The following is a 21968-nucleotide window of genomic DNA, read 5'->3' on the forward strand; positions in this document are numbered from 1 at the left end:
CATAAGCTACATGTAAAATGTCTTGACATTATAAAAATTTAAACGTAAAGTAGTTCAAGTTTACCTTCTTGGAAACTAAAGATGTAGATTTTGTTTTTACAAACAGGATTAATTGGCAACTTTCAGAGGGATGACAGAATGGCAGTTTTTTCTGTGTTTTCATCAAATAGGTGCTAATAGTTGCTGTTAACGCAAAACTAATTGCCTCCTAGGGTGGTGAGTGCAAGTTGCCTAGTCCTGTGACCACATTGGCCCATCTGTTAAGAATCTCAGCTTAGGAACAATGCTGGAACTGGATCCAATTTGGGTTCTGGCCAATGGTCAACTAACAAGCTGGGGCACACTTGGAATATGAAATGCCTTGAAGTCAGAGATGCTCTGCTGTCCATTAACTGACATCTCTTGTGTAGTGTATGGGCAGAGCCAAGACCAGGTGCCAGTATGCTAAGCAAACGGATCTGTCTGCCTGCCACCTGTCATTGGCATGTGTGTAATGTCCAAAACAGGAGCCGCAGTAGGTGTACTTCTTCCATCACAGTGTGGATGTTAGAGCATTCATTTAGGCTGAGGTAGCCACGAGGGCAACATTTTACCTTAAACCAAACCGTAGGGCAGGCCAGAGGCTTACCAGAAGATAGCTCTCATATCACACTCTATCACACAGGTGGAAGGGGTCTTACCATTCAAGACACTCTCCCCAGTACCTAGGTTCTTATGTTAACCCTAACAAAAGGTAACAAGAAAAAAGTTGTTTAATTAATTATATTAACACAAATACTTGTGTTCATAAGACAATTTGTGGTTAGAATCATGCGAATAAATTTTAATCACCCCAGGAGTTATTCTAAAAATATATTTCTGATTTTTGTTATTATTCTTAATCAGTTGAATTGTAAGGTGAGTCTGAAAGGTAAAATGTTATTTAAGAGATAATGTTCTTATCCCAGCTCTACCATAATTCATTATGTTATTTTTAAGCAATTCATTTAACATGTCTGAGTACCAGAGTCCATGTATGCAAACTATGTTGGATTGAATGGTTTCAGTGCTATCCTCAACTTCTGAAATTGTGTGACTCTATGGCAACCACTCAAACAATGAGAGAAGCATGGTAATTTTTTTTTCAATAGAAGAAAATAAACAAGAAAATTGAAATATCTGGACCTAAAGAAGAAAATTAATGCTACACATATATCTATTATCCAATGACAACCACATGTTATGTATAGAATACATCTTGTAACTTATGTATATTTCAGGCACATTTTTCATTCAGAATTGTTCTTGACCCTGAATGCTTACTTAGGCTTTTATTTTTTAAAAGGCACTTTCAATGCAAAATAGCTGTTTCTGACTGCATTTTCCTTTCCCATAAATATAATATTAATGAATGATATCTACATAGTGCTTAATCTGTACCAGAACTACTCCAAGCATTTTGCAATAGTACTATTCTATCTGTAGAAAACGCCATGATGTAAACAATATTATACCTATAAAATAAATATGAAAACTGATATGCAGAGAGGATAACTATGCTAACGTCACTCACCATGAAAGGGACCCAGAATGTCTGGCTTCAAAGTTCACACTTTTGGCTACTACATAATGTTGCTGAGTATAAACAATTTTTCTTCATTCTTAATTTGGGATTGAAAATAAGGAAAATACAGCCTAGCATATGCTTCCCTAGAAGTATAATTTTTATCATAAAGTCAGTGAATACATCTGTATAATAAAGCATACATTAAAGATCTGAAAACTTTTATTATGAGGGCACTTATTTCCCATAATGTATGCTTATTATGTCAAATAAAAAAGTTTATATCTTTTCCTTTAAAATCATTATTTTCTACTGCTTATTGAGACAAAATTTAAAACAAGTCTTGTTCTCATGGATTATTTTAACTTACATTCTTTTCTCAATACTATATTGGGTAAGAATAAATAATTTTACTGGAAACATATCAGAAGCTAAAGATGTGCTTCCTGAAAGAGTCAAATAGCATCATTAGAGTATGATTGGCCCTCTCCATCCGTGGATGCCACATATTGGATTTAACCAATCCTGATTAAAAAAACAAAACAAAACAAAACAAAAAAAAAAACATTAAAAAGAAAACAAAAAAACAACAATAAAAGTAATACAAATAAAAATACGGTATTACAATGATTTACATAGCATTTATATTATATTAGATCTTCAGTTTCTCCATCTAGGCAACAGGAGTGGATGGGTGAGGGGAGAAAATATTATTTTCTCAATCCTCATAAGTTTGTAGTTGGAATAGACTCCCGCAACAAAAGACAGATTAACAAAGGGAAAAGCAAACAGATTATTAAAGAATGTAGAAAGCATCACAGTGAGAGAAAGGTAACTCAAAGCAGTGGTTTAGGAGTCTTGTTTATATATTATTTTCAACAAAGAACATCAATTTTTCAAAAGCACCAAGACAAAGTAGTCCTAGCCTTCAAAGGCAGGAGACCAGGAAAGAGGAGTTTACTCCCAGATTCTCCTGGAGCCATCTCTGGGCTGATAAAGGTTGTAACGGAGAATTAACAGCCTGACTTTAGGTGGGAAGGGAGGAAGGAGGGGAGAAAGACCTTTTGTATTTGGAAATCTCCATCCTGTCTTCAGCAAACACAGAGGAAAGGCAGGAAGCTACTCTGCATCTTATCTTTCCCCCAGCTTAGCAATACCTCATATATTAGGGTGGTACACTCTGGTTTTCTTCATAAGATTTTCAGGTTAAATAATAGAACAAAGACACGTGTGAGCAAGAATGTTCTCATTAACTTATCTCTACCTTGAACTATAGGTTAGGTGGTGGCTCTTGAGTCTTGTGAGAAGTCGTGTTAATTATGTTGACATTCAGAATTGGACATAGAATATTTGAAGTGGAAAATGATGAATAGAAGATATTATTTGAACAAACTCAGAGTTCGAAGTTCAATAAACAGAAAACAAAGTGATTCTTCTGCTTAAAATGTACCATGTAATGTCCACAGTGTCTCCATTATACACACTTGGCGGTTTGTCATGAGCAATGTTTGATGCCGATGAGAGAATAAGCCTTCTTCCTGTGTCTGTATGGCATTCTTTTATTCCCTCATGAGCAAATTTGTCTTGACTGCCTATTAGGTTCAATGAACTGTACTAAGCTCTGAGGATACAATGGTTAATAAAAGTGATATGGCCACACTTTCATGAAGCTTGAAATCTAGAGGTATAAGTAGATACTAAATTAATCATAGGTCTGCATAAGCAGAAGTAGTTGGGCTAAAGGGAAAGAGATATGGGAGGTATAGTGAGTGGGCCAGATGTGAAAAATAAGCATATGCAGGGATACAAGAGACAGCCTGAGAATTCTGAGGTATAGTTGAGGGCTCAAGTGTAAGAGGACACTGGAGAAGTGTCCAAAGACCAATGAAGAAGTCACATATAGACTAAGTTCAGAAGTTTGAACTACTCCCTGAGCCCTTCAGAGAGTCAGTCAAAGGTGAATTGAAGTATTCAATATACGGTATATATTTAAAGAAGATGGTAAACTGTTATATTAATATAAAATTGGGGGTTTGCCAGGAAAATACAACATTAAAACAATGCAACAAGATAACTGAAGATATTGACAAGCAACTTACGGACCATGCCATCTAAGCAGGGTAGAGAAAGTACAGAGGATACAGAGGGTTGGTAGAGAGACATGGAGGGAGAGTTTCAGTCTGTGAACTGATTAAGCAAAGAGGTTGTAACCGAGGTTATGGCTGGATCAGACGTTTGAACATTTTAAAGTTGGAACCATTTGAAAGGCCGGGGAGGACAATGGCCAAACAAAGATAAAGACAATAATATCACTGGAGGAGGTGATAAGAATGAAGTGAGGACAGCTATAGAAAATGTTAGGTGACATTTATTGAGGATTTACTATGTGCCTGTGCAAATCTCAAAACTCTGAACATTTCATTCTTACAACAGCCCTGTGAGGTAGGGCCTATTGATTATCATGTTAAGGAAGAAAAAATTCTAAATATTTCATTTGAAAACTGGATGACATGAGACTCAACGAAGTTGAATTTTGTTTTAGTTTGCTTTAACTTGTATGTAATACGTAGCTCATTCAAATAATATTTATTGAGTAATTACTCTGTGTCAGACACGGAGTAATTGCTTAGAATGGTTGGTCCTCATTTTCCCTCTTCCTCCGCTTTTATACCAGAGGGCTATTCCTCAGAGAAGAGCCAGATTTGCATGAAGGCATAAGAAATATAAATATTTCTCAGGTATATCTCAGAAATATCTGAGAATGACAGATGAGAAGGACACTTTACAAATCAGGAAACAGGTAATTTAGAAAGCAGAGTGAGAAATCTTTATGGAGATGGCCACAAAAATGTTGTGAGGGATTATATTAGAGGAGATGAAACTCATTTCAGAGGAAGTGAAAAACAAGAGAATGAGAAGGCAGGAGAAGATGGAAACTTGGGTGATCACCAAAACCAACAGTCTGGGAACTTTACAGCTGGCCACAAATTTGCCAAGAGAATTAATCCCTGAAGCCTAACATGCCTGCCATAGGAAGGGAAGATGGGAGAGTCGGACACTCAGAAGAAAGCCACAGGCTACTCTGGTTAAAACTTGGAAGGAGATCTGGATTAGGGTGAGCAGGATGCTTTGACCTCCGAAAGAGCCCAGCTGAAGCTTGGTTTCATTGCCCACCTTCCAGAGAGAGGCTTTCCTTCCAAAGTGGTCAGTACCCAAATTCCTTGGCATGGGTTCAAGTCCCGATCTTTTTGGCCTAGTTACGTTATGAGCTTAAATCTGCACTTCATTAAATCAACTATTGTCCAGTTGTGGATAGTTTTAAAGATGTATTTCATTTGTATGTCTTTGTTTAGCTTTTTAATTGGAAAAAAAAAGCCTTCCTCTCTCAGCCGTGCTAAAGGAAGACTAGCATAAGGGTTTTGCATTTATGGGTCAGGCCCAGCAGAGAGCCAGTGATCGCTGGAGGATAAAAGTAGTGAGGGTAGAATATGGGAAATCAAGAGAGGCTAGAATATTGTTTGCTTAATTAAGACAAGGTAAGAATGCCATCATATTTCAAGTTTCATTTTGGGTTTCTGTAGAGGCTTCCGGAACAGAACAGCAAGGTCACTTGAAGGATAACCTTGCTTCTTACTATTTCCCTGCAAGAGTAACCTTCTAGGTTTTTTGTTTCTTTCCTTTCACAATGAATGCTGTGAAAATTTTTATTTTCTTAAAAGGGTATGTGTCTTTCATACTTCTCTGAGGTCCCCTGCCCAGAAATTGCTTGCAACCTGATCCCTGAGAGATCAGGCAAATATTCACTTTACCCAAACTATAAACATTAGCCTGCATTATAATTGTAGACAAAAAGAAAAGTGTGACCTGTGGTTGGCTATAGATTAAAAACAAAGGCTCAGTCTGTCCAGCAAAAGAATGGCTTATTGTGTTCATTTTGGGGTCTCAGAGCTCAAATGTGATTTAAGATCTTGCCTTTAGGGTACACCTTAAATATTAAAGATTAAGAAAGCATCATATGGAATTAGATTGCCAAGAAATACTTATGTGAGTCTTAGTAACAGTTTCAAATGTTATCTGTGCAAAGATATTATTTGAAAAATTGTGAGTGAAAGATCAATTTAGAAAATTTGAGCGTTTCCTATTCTCAGCTCTCAAAAGTGAAGGAGGCAAAAGATTCAAGTTTCTGCAGGAAAGTTTATATTTTATAGAAGCATGCCTTGAATAAACTTGTGAGTTACTAAAATGCCCATTTTAAATTGATTGAATAACACTGTCACTAAGTTCTAGATGGATGTATTTCCATGTCCATAGCATGGTAGAGTGGAACTAATTAGTGAGTATATATAAAAAAATCATGATTCCATAAGATGAATTCCATATATATGATTCCATAAGATGAATAAGTGATTTTATCCTAAAATTTCTTCTGTTGAAAGTAAGATAATACAGTATGTGACATTTTCATATAAAGCTCCATAGTGAAATTTTCCTGAATAATGGAACTATAGAATGCCTATTTTTATAGATCTTTACTTTCTGAAAGAGTCTAAAGGTATAGCTTGACCTTCAGCTATTTGAATTGAGTGGAAGTCTTTTTAAATTGAAAACAAACTTTTCAAGTCTTTTTAAAGAGAAAGAAACATTTACTCATGCAGACATTAAATGTTTCCTGGTTCAATTCATGGTTTTTACCAATGGCCAACTTAACGATTAATACAGCAGATGCATAATAAAATTTTAAGTGCTAATTCAAAACACTTGTTCCAGAATTGGAGCCAGAAATCTAATAATAAGAAGTAGTAGGTGATTTTAAAAACTAAACATGTTGAGAAAATAAATTTCCTTCCCTAAAAAACAAAGGTGCTTTTGAGATGAGAATGGCATTTCAGGAAGTTTTATAGAGTCCTTACATAATTCAAACAAGGTGATGATACACAGGCTGGAACAGAGCATGATCACATTCCAGTTTGTAATAAAAATTATAATTTATATTTCTTAATTTTGATTCCTCCTAAACTCTACAGTCATTGTGGAAGGTTTGGGAGTCCCTAAATTGTCTGAAATTTATTCTTAAAAGCTAGAAAATCATGAGACGTTCCTACCCTTGTGGCTTAATGTGAATCAAGAATTGCAAAGTATGAGTCATGAATGAAATGTGGTTATCAAATTTTGCCAGTTTTCAATTCCTGTTTGATTTTCTTTTTCTTTTTTTTTTTTTTTTTTTTTGGAAGGAGCAGGGACAGAGTCTTGCTCTGTAGCCTGTTTGGTATTTTAAAAGTAAATTTAAATGTATAGGAAATCTTTCCACTAGGTATGAGAGCAGGTATGTTTATGAGGAAGAAATAACATAGATTCTCTTATTTAAATTTGGAAATGATTTTAGGGTGTAGTACTATATTTCTTAAAACTTTAGTATGTATCTTTTGAAGCACTTTTAAAATTGTTCATGAAACATAAGATCATACATGGAATGTTGCATGCAAACTGTGGGTTTTAAGTATTAAAATAAATTTACTTTGTTTTATTAATTATTCAGCTGAACAGATGGTAATGATTTCGACACAATTCAGTTTTCTTTAGCTTTTTTTTCCCCTTGGGAAAAAAATACCCACAAAAACACAGAGCTTCTTTTCCACTTTGTCACAGCTGGTTACCAATCAATCTCAATTCACGGTACAGTGATGATAGCACATGTTGTCCAGGGGCCAAATCTGATTGGGTTGCATTTTTCAGGAGTGTTTCATATCAGAAAAAATAAGGTGTCTCTATGGTGGGGACTGTCAGCACACAATCGTACAACTCCCATTAATCAAACTTGGCAACAATGACTGCATTTATTTAAGTAAAAGACTGGCAGATTTCACAATGAAAATCACCAAATCTTACTTGAATTTCCTCATCAGTAATGTTTTTTTTTTCATCTATTTCTTTATTTCTTGGTTTTATTCACAGCCAACGATACCTTCTACGTTGACATTGATCATTACATGTGATCAACCAGCAGTGTTGATCATGTATAATATTATACCATGCTACAAAGCAGCTGTTTCATACCAAAATAAACTCTACTTACTTAAAATTTGTTCTAGACTGTTTAAAGAAGGCTAAAGGCAATTAAAAGCAAAATTTAAATACCTTTGTTGTGTTAATAAGAGAATAATGTTAAAAGACGTAAATTTCAGGAAAAACTTTTGTGAGCCTCCTGGAGTTACAGTCGGTCTCAGAGTAATATTGAGAAAAAATATTGACAAAATTAATTTCCGAAGGTTTTGAAACTGAACCCAAGATAGCCAGTACATTAATACCCACCTGCCCAATGCAAATGCACACAGAGCAATAAATGCACACATCCAGTGGAAAATGTATGCTGTTGTTAGAAAAATAAATGTACCTGTAAAGGGTTCCAGTCTCTTTATAGCTTGGGACAACAATGTCAGCATTTCCTGTAAAATTGTGTTTGGAAATAGGCATTTTCTCTAAGTCATTTGCTGCTGTGCAATTATATGTAAAACCCTGTTGTACACTATAAATATATCTTAAAATGTAAAGAATTATTATTTGTAACGTTTCATATCACACTTTCAATATTTGCTTTCAAGGGAGAAATGCATATTTTCCCAATTTTTCGATGTAATGGTTACAATGAGATTACTATTAAACAAGGACCAAACTAGAAAGAAATCTAAGAAATCAGGCCACATTTATCAGACCTGGGAAAACACTTGGCACCTGGTGGTTGTAGGAAGCAAATTACTGTCTTAGGGAAACCATGACCCATTAGGGAAAGCAGAGACTGGTAGTCACAAGAGTTTTCCCCAACCATACTGCCTCCGTATGTGTTTTGGAAAAGAAACTTTGTCATGTTTTGCTTCAGATTGCCTACATGTGAAATTAGTAATGAGCCAACTATTTACAATCTAGTTTTTTAAATTAGTTAGACGTAATTTATTTAAAGTAGTCTTTATATTTCTCAAGTTTTTGCAGATAGGAGTTAATTGAGTCACAATTATAGGCCTATCTGTTCTCTGACCTGAGACACTTCTTAATGTAAATATACACAAAGGTACCATAATTTGATTGAGTCTTCCAGGTTTTTTATCGTTGCTGTCAGGGTTCAGACTAGAGACTGGCACCGTGAGTCAATGATGTTGGGAGGAACTGTAGTGTCTGCATGGTGTACATTGTATTAGACTTGTTGGGTCAGCAGTATGAGAAAGCAGAAAGAGGTTGTATTTTGGGTAAGACACACCTTGATTTGAAAATTCAAGTTTGTATGTTAAAATATCCATGTGGCCTGGTGGGGTGGATCACCCCTGTAATTTCAGCACTTTGGGAGTCCAAGGCAGGTGGATCACCTGAGGTCAAGAGTTCGAGATGAGCCTGGCCAACATGGTGAAACCCTGTCAATGCTAAAAATACAAAAATTAGCCGAGCATGGTGGCACATGCCTGTAGTCCCAGCTACTCAGGAGGTTGACTCAGGAAAATCACTTGAACTTGGGAGATGGATGTTGCAGTGAGCCAGATCACACCATTGCACTCCAGCCTGGCCAACAGAGACTCCATCTCAAAAAAAAAAAAAAAAAAAGTCCAGTTTAAATGATGTCAGTTGTTTCGATAATTTAAAAATATTTCTAGACCAACACACACACACCCCACAAATTTATACAATCTAAGGTAAGTTTCAGTACCCACACTATGAGACCTGAATTTTAATAGCAACAGCCATTAAGGGCTTAATCATTTATTCTTTGAACCTATCAGGAAAAATTCTGAGAAGCAGCTACTCTTTTGGTAGTATAACCCCTGCTTACTTTAATTTTCTTATGTGGATTTATACATCAGGATTTTAAAAAATTTAGTGCTTATATTGTCCCTTGGTAAAAAGCTAGGTAAAAGTCTTTGTAATATAGTTGATGAAGATTGCCACAGGAGACTTAGATTCCAATACAGTCTAAACCTTTGCTACTGATGAAATTTCAGTACTATTTTTCTGATATTAAAATTAGGACATTAGACTAGGCTCAGTAATTTTGAAATTCTTTATTGTGTCTCAGAATTTATGATCTGTTTCTTGACATAATCAATTTTCTTAGTATTACATAATAAAATAATATTTTTTTCTTTTATCCTAAGGTACTTTATTTAGGTTCCAAATGTTCTCCTTTAATATTAATAACATGGGATTAGCCGAATATTTTCATGTTCACTAATTTATATCCTCATGGTTTTCTAGACTTTAACAAAGTTCTTTGAAATTATTAATTTTACACATGAAGAGTTCAGTGTACTTCACCTTTCCAATTTTCATGCCATAATTCCTTTCTTAAGAAACAAGGAATAAAATTGAACATAATATCCCAATTTGTGCGATGCCAGATTTTATAAACATCTAAGAATAATCTATATGGTTTGCTTTCAGGTTGACTTTTATACATGCACATTTTCTAATTTTAAAATGGAAATAATAACTTCCCACCTTACCTACCAGAATTGATATGAGGATAAATGAAAGATATATTTGAGAATACTATGCAAATACATTTTTATTGTCATTGTTTTATTTTCATAAGACCTGTGACTTGAAACAGCCCTGCCAACATAACAAGTTCATATATTTGAAAGCATGAAACAAAACATGAAGCTAACTTTGTTTTCTCTCAATCTTCACATTTGTTTTATACATTCTCCTAAAATTATTTCATTTATTTTGGTGGAGGGAGAGATATTGTTTATTTATTCATGTCACTAATTTACAGAGGGTAATTTACTAATTATAATATATAAACCAAATGTGTAGATTGCCATTCAAATTGCCAACTTATCTCCATATAGCTAGTAGCATTAATGTATTAACTATTCCAAATTCTTACATTTTCAGCATTACATCAATATGAATTTAACTTACATTTCAGAGCTAATTGCTGGTATATAAATACAACATTACCATGCTTCTTGATATAATATCTTTTTATATGTCAGATTAGTTAATCTTTCAGTACTGCATATAATTGTTTTACTGGTAACCATGCTATAAAGGAAGTAGAGAAGAATTTCAAGCACTTGTTCATGCTTCATCATTTTTTCAGTAAGAATTCACTGAATACCTCCTATACCTCAGGCACCGTTTGGTTAGACTTGGGGTATACAGTCTAGAACAAGAGAAAACCAGTCCTCATTCCCATGGAACATACATGCTCTTGAAATAAAGGAGGCAATAAATAAGGAAACAAAAGACCTGGTGAAGATATGTGCTTTGAAGAAAATAAAATATATTAAAATATGACAAAAGAAATGTGAAAGTAAAGAATAAAAAGAAAGTAATTTTTCAAAGGAACTGGATTGGTGGACAGTAACTAGATTGCTTAGGCTGGAAAGACATGTTTAAGGGAATGATATTTATGATATTTGGGCTATCCTGAAAGTCAAAAAGGGTCAGCCATGGAAAACGTAGGGGAAGAACATTCCAAGAATTTGCAAAAGCACCACAAAGACACAGTAGAACTTGCTTCTTAAGTTGAGCATGTAAAAGAAAAGCCATGTGACTGGAACAGAGTGAACATGAAATTTGAGAGGTAGGCAAGGACCACATTATCTAAAACTTTAAACACTATCAATAAATAGATTTTATTCTGAGTGACAAAATGAGAAGCCATTGTATAGCTTTGAAAAGTGCAGTGACATAATCAGATTTATGTCTATGAATCAGTAAATCTGTACTGATGATCTTAATTCCCCTTTATGCCCTTAGATAAAATAACTGCTATTACACTGGTCCATTCTGAGTTGTACTCTTGTACCTTCTCTTTCTGTATCTTTAGTTACCCTTGGCCAACTGTGGTCCAAAAATATTAAATGAAAAAGTCTGGAAATAAACAATTCATCAGATGCAAACTGCACAGTATTCTGAGTCACATGATGAAAGCTTGCACTTTCCTGCTTCATCCCACCAAGACATGAATCACCCCTCTGTCCAGCGTATCCATGCTATGCATGCTACCAGCCAGTTAGTCACTTAATAGCCTTCTCAGTTATGATTGACTGTCTCGTGTAGAGTATTTGTAGTTCAGTGTCATCTGTGGTTTCAGGCATCCATTAGGAGTCTTGGAACACAGTCCCTCTGAATCATGGGGATTACTATATAGTATATGTTTGCTGTTATTAGGAATAGTTGACCTGAATGTGAAATTATTCATAAGAAACCCAAAATTGAAAAAGCTCTCTTATGGGAGAGAGAGTACACTCTTCTGTTTGGCACAAGGAGTAAATACTATTAATAGTAACTTTGGGAAGAAATGTTTTATATCATCATGTATAGAAGATCTTCTAATAGTCAGAGATGTTCAAAGATAGAATAGGCCACTTGTCCTAGGAACAAGCCGGAAGACTGATTGGTTGCATGTTGCAGGTAGGATTCAAGTGTCCATGGATTGTTGCAGAAGGTGAAGTTTTAAGGTTTTTTTTAGCCTAATGAGTCAATCACTTTATATATATTCAAAGTATTTTGATTATAAATACATCACATAAACTACTAATCATATTTACAGTCTTTCCTCAGGTGAAGAGGCAGCAAGAAAAATGAGAATTTAAAAGACTGTGAGCATTTCAGTAACTAAGCACTGGAATTTTTTTTTTTTTTTTTTTTTAAATTACAACATCCCAATGTGATGGGACATAAGACATGTATTGTAGCATATATTTCCAATTGGAGAAAGACAAGGGATGGCCCTGGGAAATGTGTGTTAGCTGGAGAGAGCATCGGAGGTAGTTCTGATCACCCTAATGGGGAGGCAGACATCATTTCAGTAGCCTCTACCTCCTATTAAGTAACGTATCCCCAAATTTTGGTGCAATGCGTGAGATATGTCATCAGCATTTCTTGAATAAAATAATGAAATGTTCATTATAATCTTTTCAACTTTCAATGGTCATTAAGGAGAAATTAAAAGATGGCAATGCTACCGGGCAGCTAATTCCTAGGAACTATGCTGGGCACTGTTATATGAAAGATCATTAAAAATTATCACCAAAAATGTATTTTTACTCCAATGCATACCTGTCTCACTGGGAATGGATTTAGTTACTTTCTGTACTTTTATGTTTTCTAACAAATCTGGCCCATGTCACCAGACCATTGGCCTTGGCCATTGTTTTACAATCTGTATCTGAAAACCTGTTCTATAGGTAGAAAAAAAAAATTAGATTTGCTGTTTGCTTTGCTTTTAATGGCACAGTCTCTTTGAAAGGTAGTCTTTTTTTTTATCAGTTGTTAAGATTAATTCCTTTTATTCTTCCCAAGTAATATTTGATTTTAACTTTTCACAAGGAAGGTAATTTGCAATTATAGACCACACAATTACTTGTATCCCTGATCAAGGTACCATTAATTCAAAACAAACAAACAAAAAACTCATTCCTATTCTTATTTCCACCTTTCTTTAAAATAATGAAAAATCTCAGAAAGTCAGATTTCAGACTGAGTTTGGGTTCAAATATTATGCATTTTGTCATGTTTAAAGAAACACTTTCAAAATTTTTTTTTAATTTTAACTTTTATTTTGGATTTGAGGGTACATGTACAGTTTGTTACATGGCCATATTGTGTGACAGTGAAATTCGGGCTACAAATGGAAGTAAGCATACTATCCAATAGATAGTTTTTCAGCCCTTTGACCCCCTCCTTCTCTCTTTCCTGTAGTAGTCTCCAGTGTGTATTGTTTCAATCTTTATATCCATGTGTACCCAATTATCAGCTTCCACTTCTAAGTGAGAACATGATTTCCTTCTTTTTATGGCCATGTACTATTCCGTGGCATATATGGACCACATTTTCTTTATTCAGTTCACAGTTGATGGACACTTAGTTTGATTCCATGTCTTTGCTATTATGAATAGTGTGACAATAAATACACAAGTGCCTGTAGGTTTTTTGGTAAAACAATTTATTTTCTTTTGGATATTTACACGGTAATTGGATTGCTGAGTCAAATGGTAGTTCTGTTTTAAGTTCTTTGAGAAATCTCCAAATTGCTTTCCACAATGTCTGAACTAATTTATATTCCCACCAGCAATGTGTAAGCATTCTCTTTTTTCCACAGAGTCATTAGCAAGTGTTATTTTTTTCCTTTTTAATAGTAACCATTCTGACTGCAGTGAGACAGTATCTCATTGTGGTTTTGATTGCAGTTCTCTGATGATTAGAATATATACTTTTTTTTTACACTAAAGCGGGAGATAACCTTTACATTTTGTTTAGCTTCCATGTTGTCTCCTGTGTAATTAATGTCTCTAATGTGAAGGAAAATTTTGTCATAAGCTATAGCTAAATATTTGCTGAATGTAAAATTATTTATCTGTCCAAAATATGTAGTTATGTGTCTTAGTGTTTTAAGTTAGCATTTAAAAATTAAACTTTTCTTGCAGAGAAGTAATACAGATAGAATGGGAAAAGTGACAAATTCAGTCAAGATGTTAATTCTAATGTTTTTCTTTAGCAATAACATGACTTTGAGCAGGTCATTTTACTTGACTATGTATCCGTTTTCTCATCTATAAAATGACAATTTCTGATTCAGAATAAGATTTTGAGGATACTATGAATGATGCGTGAAACCATTTTTTCTAACTGAGGTAACATACAATTTTTTCTCAATGGCAAATCAGAAATAATATACTATATGTATATAGATATACGTGTGTGTGTGTGTGTGTGTGTGTGTGTGTGTGTGTATGTATATATCTTTTATTAACTTGGAATCATGGCTTCACATATGTATTTATCCAGAAAAGACTTTTTAGGTCATTACGTTTATTTCCCCTCTTTTACTCTTGAAAAAACTCAGATATAGGACAATGTAGAGACTTCTGAAAGTCAAACAAGAATAAATGGCTAAACAGTAGCCAATAATTCAATTTTTTTAGATGATTTGGAAATGTCTGAAAAATACGGTGCTTAAATGTTTCTATCTTATAGCTAAGCATCTCATGTAGTACATAGGCTAACTGTAGAAAATATTATTTTTATTATACCTTAAATGCATCACCAGTAACTTTTCTGAAGCCGTTATCAAAATAGTTTTTTTGTTTTGTTTTGTTTTGTTTTGTTTTTATTTTTTTTTAATTTTTTTTACATTTTTACTGGCAAAGTTAAGCAGAAAGTGTTTATCTGTATTTTGCTCTTGCATGCATTTTAGCTTAGTATTTGCACTAAACTATAAAGATACGGGTAAAGTAGTTTGCAGCCTTGAAGCCATTCACAGTTGGCCTTTATAGCAACAGGAAACAAGATATGTATTCACCACTAATGTTTCTTGAGCTCCTAGTAGGTGGAATAATAATAGCTAACATGTACTGTGCTTTTTCTGTGACTGTTTTAAGTACTTCATACGTCATTTAAAGCTCACACAAACGCCATGAAATAAATGTTATCCTTAGCACTTATTTTGCTAATGAGGAAACAGAGATCCAGAAAATTTAAATATATTGCCCACCCTTAGAAGCATATTAAGGGGCCAAGTCCATGAATACAACTCTGGCCATTTTGCTCCTGAGTCTGTGCTTTTAACTACTTGATCATGCTACTGGATGTTTAAAACTCTCTGTGTGGATATTGCAGTGAGTGAAGCAGACAAAATCTGTGCCTTCATCAAAATAGGTAACAATCCAAAATGTAACTAAGTGCAGAATTACTGCTGTAGCAATAAGTTTTCAAAAAGGGAGTAATTCGGTTTTTATAGTATGGTAATGGATAGCTTCACAATGAAAGTCATGGATAAGGAAGTAGTGGATGAGTTTTCCCTAACCACATATGGCATACTTAATAAGCAGAATTTTAAGGCAAAACATACAGACAGAAAAGTAACCATGATAATTAAAGGATGAAAGAGTTAGGATAGTTTAGCTGGCATGATTGGTACACAGATATTTCTTTTTGTCAAAAATAGGACTCTCTTAGTTCATATCTTAGCCTCTAATAAAGTTAAGCTGGGTTATTCTTCTAGCTAAGGCTGGAAGTAGAAAATATCTGATTATGGTAGTTTTAAATGCAAGCCTAAAATGTTTGTGTTTGTCCTGAAAGCAACAGGAAGTCACAGCTAGTTTTGAGCAGACAGAACCAATTAAAATAAAATTTTGGAAATGTGGATCAAACTGTGGTATATATGAGGAAGAGAAGCAAGGTGGCCAATCAGAAAGTATTGCAAGATGTGTGTTTGAAATTAGAACCATATCAGGAGGAAAGATCAGATGTGAAAAGAATGAAAAAAAAAAATAAGATAGCTTGATTATTTAGTTGGTATAATTATAATTTCTTAGAATCAAATAAGAATATATTCTCATGTAAATACCCCCAAATATTTCATGTTATAATGTTTTCTGACCCACTCTGCTTGTCCGCTTCATTAATGAAATGGCGGTGAAACAATAAATGCACGTTAAAGAGCTGAGGATGTGCATTTCCAAAAATCACTCCGAGGCATGTTGATGTTTCAGGAGTTAATAGTTCTTATTAAAAAAATGACTATGCACCCTTAATTCTTTTAATTAATGCCCATTTTGTCAATTTGCCAACAAACAAGAGAAAAATTTTGTTCTTTAATGTATTTAAGCTATCTTATTTCCAAGGTGCCTAAAAATAAATTGTGTTATTGAACAATGTGACTAATGAGATATGACTCAACAAGAAACTGAGGTGTATGCTATTTTCTTTAGTAGTTAAGAGTTACCAAAGAAAGGTCAAAGTGCTGATTATGCCTTTGATAGTTGTGGAGTGGAAAGAATTGCATACATATGTAAAGGATAGATAACTGACAAGTAGCTAAAGATCAGATATGAAATTGATTTTATTAGCAATACTTTCAATCTAAGCAATTGTACTTTATGGCAGATTTGTGTGTGTGTGTGTGTTTAGGTAAAATACAATATAAAAAGAAAAATGAAGATGAATACTTTGTGCTATTATCTATATAGATAATACTGTTTAATAAAACCAGCTCATATTCTACACAGGTATGACATAAAAGATGATTACACACTAAGAATTAAAAAGACCATGAGTACAGATGAAGGCACCTATATGTGTATTGCTGAGAATCGTGTGGGAAAAATGGAAGCCTCTGCTACACTCACAGTCCGAGGTAAGAGATTTAAGATGTCAAACATAATTGAACCAGGAGACTAATATTTGGTTAAATTGGTAAGTGAATTTACAATCAGATTAGTGGATTATGCTGTTTTGTTGTACTAAAATGCCTACATTTTGTGTCCTCTCTATCATTAATTGCAATAAAATTAGTTTCAATATTTGATTCCAAATGATAATAACTTAAAGGGATTAATTCTTACTTAGTAAATTGCTTATATGGTTTAAAGTTAATAGTTTATATGGCTTAAAATTAAGTCTTAAAATTACAAAAGATGTGTACTACTCTTTTCATTTCCATTGCTTTCAACTACTTACTGCTTTTAAATGCCATCAGTTTCAAAGGTACTCCCATATTTTCTGTTTACTGGTTTGTCACTTTATACTAGTAGCATACTGTTTTGGTTCTTTTTAATGTCAGCATTCAAAACAGCAATCTGAGAAACACTAGCAATACTTCCAAAGGTGCAAACGAATACAGAGGAGCTCTCCAGCCTTGAGATAATCTGGTTTAGAGACTGATTCGTGAAGTTCATTGGCCTTAAATAATTGAAATAGTCGGTGCTGCTCTTGTAATAACTTTCACTTTCTGGGTGTCATGCACTTCCTCAGTCGTGGAATAATGTTCATTTATAGACTCACTGGAATTTCTTATAAAGGAAAGAAAGCATTACTTAACTTTACAGTGCACTAGAATAGATTAACTGTCTTTTCAGTGGAACTTTTTGATCACATGAGGTAAATTATATAGTCCAAGGTACCAAGAAGTACCATATAGACAGTTACACTTATTCTAGAAATAGACATTACCCATGGCATCATTTACACTCACAGAACATCAAACAAAGATAGGCAAGCACATCCTTCTCCCACTACTAACTGCCTCCTTCTCTCATCCTTGGCAATAAAGAGACTGGCTGCATGTTTTCATTCAAGTCTCAGTTACATCTACCCTGCTTAGTCAAACCTCTGACCCTTGTGCAGCTTTGCTCCCAGAAGGTTTCAGCATGTTAGGAGAAAGATTTGGAGAAGTTCGAAGCTACAAGAAAGGTGTCAGGGATTCTCAGGTTAGTCCTTTTTGTGGTAAGAAAAAGAATTTTTGCCAGATTTATGATTTGTGCTTCAAATCTTACAAAACTCAGTGACCTCCAGGTAATTATGAGGAGACAGGCACTTTGGATACCTGGAAAAATATTGTTGCTTTTCATACTACTCAACTGCTCTATTCTTATTTCACTTAATTCATTTTTTTCTTCTCGAGACATTCTAGTGTGAACTTAGATACAAAATGTATTTAGACAAAACTAACAGCTAGTTGCATAAAAACATTTTCACTCTTCATTAGTTAACAAGTCATAAAGAACTATGATCATATATGAATCACATATATATATATGGATTATGTAAGATAGAAATCTGATAACCTTTATAAGCCAATGAACACACTTTATGTAACTCACAGTCTCCATGGATGACTTCATATGTTTGTCATGTTTGCTAGGCAGCTTACTGCAAAAACAATTTACTCGACCCAATTATCCCCAAAGTTTTATTTTTCTTTTTTTTTAAAGTAAATGGAAAAAAATAATAAACAACCAGCCAATAAATTTTCCATTCGAGAAATATTTGCTGACTAAACAAATAGTGAGAGAATATGAGGAGCTGTTTGTTTGCAGAAGCAGCAGGGTTTCTTTTATACTTGAATGCTTGGATGAGTGAGACTTGAAGTGGTCTGTTTGCTTTAAGACCTTTCCCAGCTAATTGTTTTCATAATTTGTCGAAAGTTTCAGCCTTAACATTTCATTTAACAAAGCATGCTCCTCAGGCGGGGGTGTTTGAAGCTAACTTACAAAACTAATAGAAAAAATTGTTTGTTTTTAATAGGGTTTTTTTGTTTTGTTTTGCTTTTTAAATCAGCAAATCTTAAATGGCCTCTCCCCTGATCTGTATCCTGTAGATGGATTAGAGTGTTTATTCTTTGTGGCATGTATTTATCACCTCTCTAAGACTGGAACCTAAAAAACTGGGTTTAAAAAAAAATCTCCTTAATACAAGATAATGTAGAGTAAAATACTGTTTAAAAATGTTTTTGTACCATTAGGAAAAGCATTTGGGTTTTCTCATGCTAAGAGATTACAGGGAAAAAAAAAGACAATACTGTTATCTACGACTTATTTTTTTTCTGTGCTCATTTTTTGATGCACATAAATGAAATGTGCAGCCTTTCCTGGGATTGTTTTATTAGAGCAGGGTCAACTGACCCAAGAGGCCATGTTCATTTTCATCCATTTAATGCAGAGACACAGTTGAGTTTAATTTGCTGATTTTGAAAACATCCACCTGCTGGTTTTCTTCAGGATGAAATGTTGCTAATGTAACAAGGACAAAAAAAAATTTATTGTGATGTTTCTGCTAAAATTTATCATAACATTCACATTAGTCAATTGGAAAAAAGGTAAGGGAGTTTATTCTTAAAATCTGAAACAGATCCACTTTGTTGTTTCCCATTTCAGAAATATGTTTTTCTAAAAAACAAAACAAATCAAAACAAAACAAAACAAAACAAAAAAAACCCATAAAGTGAAGCCAAAGATCAAGAAGCTCCCTCTGCTGATTTTGCAAATGTAAAAGTAGGAAGAAATAAACCCAGTCAACAACAAACCTCCTACCATCTTTATTCTAATCAAATAATTTATTATTAATAAAACTTTTAAAGTGGATAAAAAGTGACAACCCAAGCTGCATATTTATAAGCACATTTTTTCCCATTTTAAAATTTTTAAAATTTGCTTTGCATAAAGATCTGATTGAACAAATAATCTTGCTTCTTGAGCAATAAAGCCTTAACAATTTTGGAATTATTCTATACTAAAATAAAATAGAAATATATTTTATTTATTTAAAACAGGATTTCTCACGACAGTTTATTTTCTTTTTTTTTTTCTTTTGTTAATATCCTAGACTCAAAACACCTTTCTGTTTCTAAAGGAAACACGTTTGAAATTCAGCTTGAGGTGGTAAGCTGAAAAGCACAAATTCAAAGACAAAGGACAAAGTTCTTTTTCTAGTGGACGTTGGCAAAATTAAGAGAAACTTCCTCTGTTAGAATAAGCCACAAGTTCACATTGTTAGTCTGTTATCTCTTTTTGATAGTTCATCTTACATTCTGCTCCACACTCCCGTGCAAAATGAAAGAAATTATGGTACATTAGGTAACTTACTCCTCTTTTCCTTTTGCTATAGAGAATGCATCGCATGTTAGGATTCCACTAAACTGGACTTTTCACAGCACTGCTACAATTGCCTTATTGCCTGTTGTCAGAATCTTTTCTGTAACAATTGTCAATATCATAGACCATGGCTCTCATATAGAGACAAATAAGTTTTTATTTTTAGGGATTGCACAAAGCTAGTATTATGATGTATCTGTTAAGCGAATATGTGTAAATATGTTTTCAATGGCTGTTCCTATCTTGCCACGCCCAAAGAGCCATCATCAACACAAAACTATTGATACGTTCCAGAGTCACATTACATATGCACTGGAGCTGTATACACTGGGATATGGGTGAAACACTGTTGAAAAAGTTGTATTTTTAATGTTAGAGTTCATGAAATTTCATGTACTACTAAGTACATTTCTTCTTCATTTGGATAATGGGATCACATGTTTTATAATATTTGTCTATTGCTTTTGCATAAAATGGTTTGCCATCTAAACTGATAGGGTGTTATTCCTTTTAAAGAAATATTATGAAGCCCATGTGTGTCTCTTACAATTTCTTTGCATTAATGACTGGGGCAGCCTATTACCACTGATTTTAGTGATTGAAAGTTATAGTATAATAAAAAAATGATAATTTGTTGAAGCAGCAGTTTGAAAGCCGTTCTCAGTGTGAACAAGAATCAACTTGTCAGTCATTGTTTCCTGCCCTCTGCCAAAAGAAGAAAAAAGCTTAACAGTAGTTAGGGAGCTACTGAGTTGAAATCTCTAAGGATGTTCCAACCTATTTGTTATATTTTCATCCACCCTGTCCACGGATGAAAAGTGATGTGATCTTAACTTATTACTGACTGAAAAGCAGCGTCAGGGGCTTTTCTGTAGTCCTTGTAATGGTTCTGACTAACCATGCTTAAAATCCAATTGCTATTTAAATCAGACTTCGAGGCCTTCTTTTATTGACATGACATTTGCTAGTCTGTGACTTGAATAGTTATATTCATCAGGTTTTTAACTTTGGAGTAACACAACGCTGTTTAACTCAAGATCTTTGAAATAATAACTATAGTAAGTGATGATGATAAGACTTTACCTAAAATATCTCTCAAATTGCTTACAGTCAGTCCTCAGAGTCAAAGTAATTATTTTCCTAGAATTAAATTTGTAGCTCTCAATTTTATCAGACTCAGGCATCTTGGTCATACTTGAATTATGAGACTAGAAATCACTCTATTGTCCATACTTAAATGTAACATTACACATCATGCATTCTGATAATTTTTCTTTCTTTTTTTTAATTTCTTTTTTATGTTCTCACCACACCATTGTAATGTCTACAGCTCGCCCTGTTGGTAAGTAGCCATCCTTCTATCCACTAAGCATGGCTTTGCACAGTGCTTCATAACTCATACATAGTAAGATTTGACAGAATGAAATGTATTTATTTTACCCATGTTAAAATAGTACTTGAGACTGTCTGCTGTAAAAAGTTGCTCCTGGTTTTTTTTTTTTTTTTTTTATCACTTTGATAAACGCTTTTGTAGTGATTTTGGCTACATAGCAGTAAGTAGGTAACAAGTTTTATGTAAGAGAATAAATGAATGATTAATGTTTGTGAACTGCTGGCTTTTCTTACAGGAGAAAAATATACTGCATTAGAATACAATAAGAAAGCATTGCTGTCCTTTTTTGTATGTATAAAATAATCAATTATTAGTAATGTTTGATGTTAAGATAAAAAGTTATGAAATAAATTAAAAAGTACAACAATTTTATGCACTTCTTTTAAGTTACTCAGAGTCCCTGTATTTTAGGGATATTTTTAGCTGCTGCATATTTATTGCCTGCATGCCTATTTAAACAAAATTGAGTAAAATGCTTCAAGTAGCTGCTTACCCTAAGTGGGGGAGGGAGAGTGGAGCTGTGTTCTTTGGCATGAAAAGTTAGTGCTTGGGGTTTTAATATATCTTATTTTGCATTTGGCTTTGTGAAATCAAAGAACGTTAACAGCTTGCTTTTGCCGATATTTAAGTGGTAATTATTTGTAAACATTTGGAAGATAACATT

The 21968-nt window shown here is 33.9% G+C and overlaps 1 protein-coding gene across 17 annotated transcripts in view; it reads left to right on the top strand.

Moving 5' to 3' along the window:
• Window positions 1–21968, top strand: part of ROBO2 (roundabout guidance receptor 2) — a 1294416-nt gene that overhangs the window by 1151155 nt on the left and 121293 nt on the right. For 10 of the 17 annotated variants that reach the window (XM_074389490.1, XM_074389491.1, XM_074389494.1 and 7 more), the window contains exons 6-7: window positions 16549–16676; window positions 21242–21253. In XM_074389490.1, the coding sequence (XP_074245591.1) occupies window positions 16549–16676; window positions 21242–21253 (140 nt within the window). The remainder of the gene's footprint in view (window positions 1–16548; window positions 16677–21241; window positions 21254–21968) is intronic. The other 7 variants (XM_074389492.1, XM_074389496.1, XM_074389495.1 and 4 more) reach the window with 1 other exon arrangement.

Source organism: Saimiri boliviensis, chromosome 18, assembly GCF_048565385.1.
Source record: "Saimiri boliviensis isolate mSaiBol1 chromosome 18, mSaiBol1.pri, whole genome shotgun sequence".
Lineage (NCBI taxonomy): Eukaryota > Metazoa > Chordata > Mammalia > Primates > Cebidae > Saimiri > Saimiri boliviensis.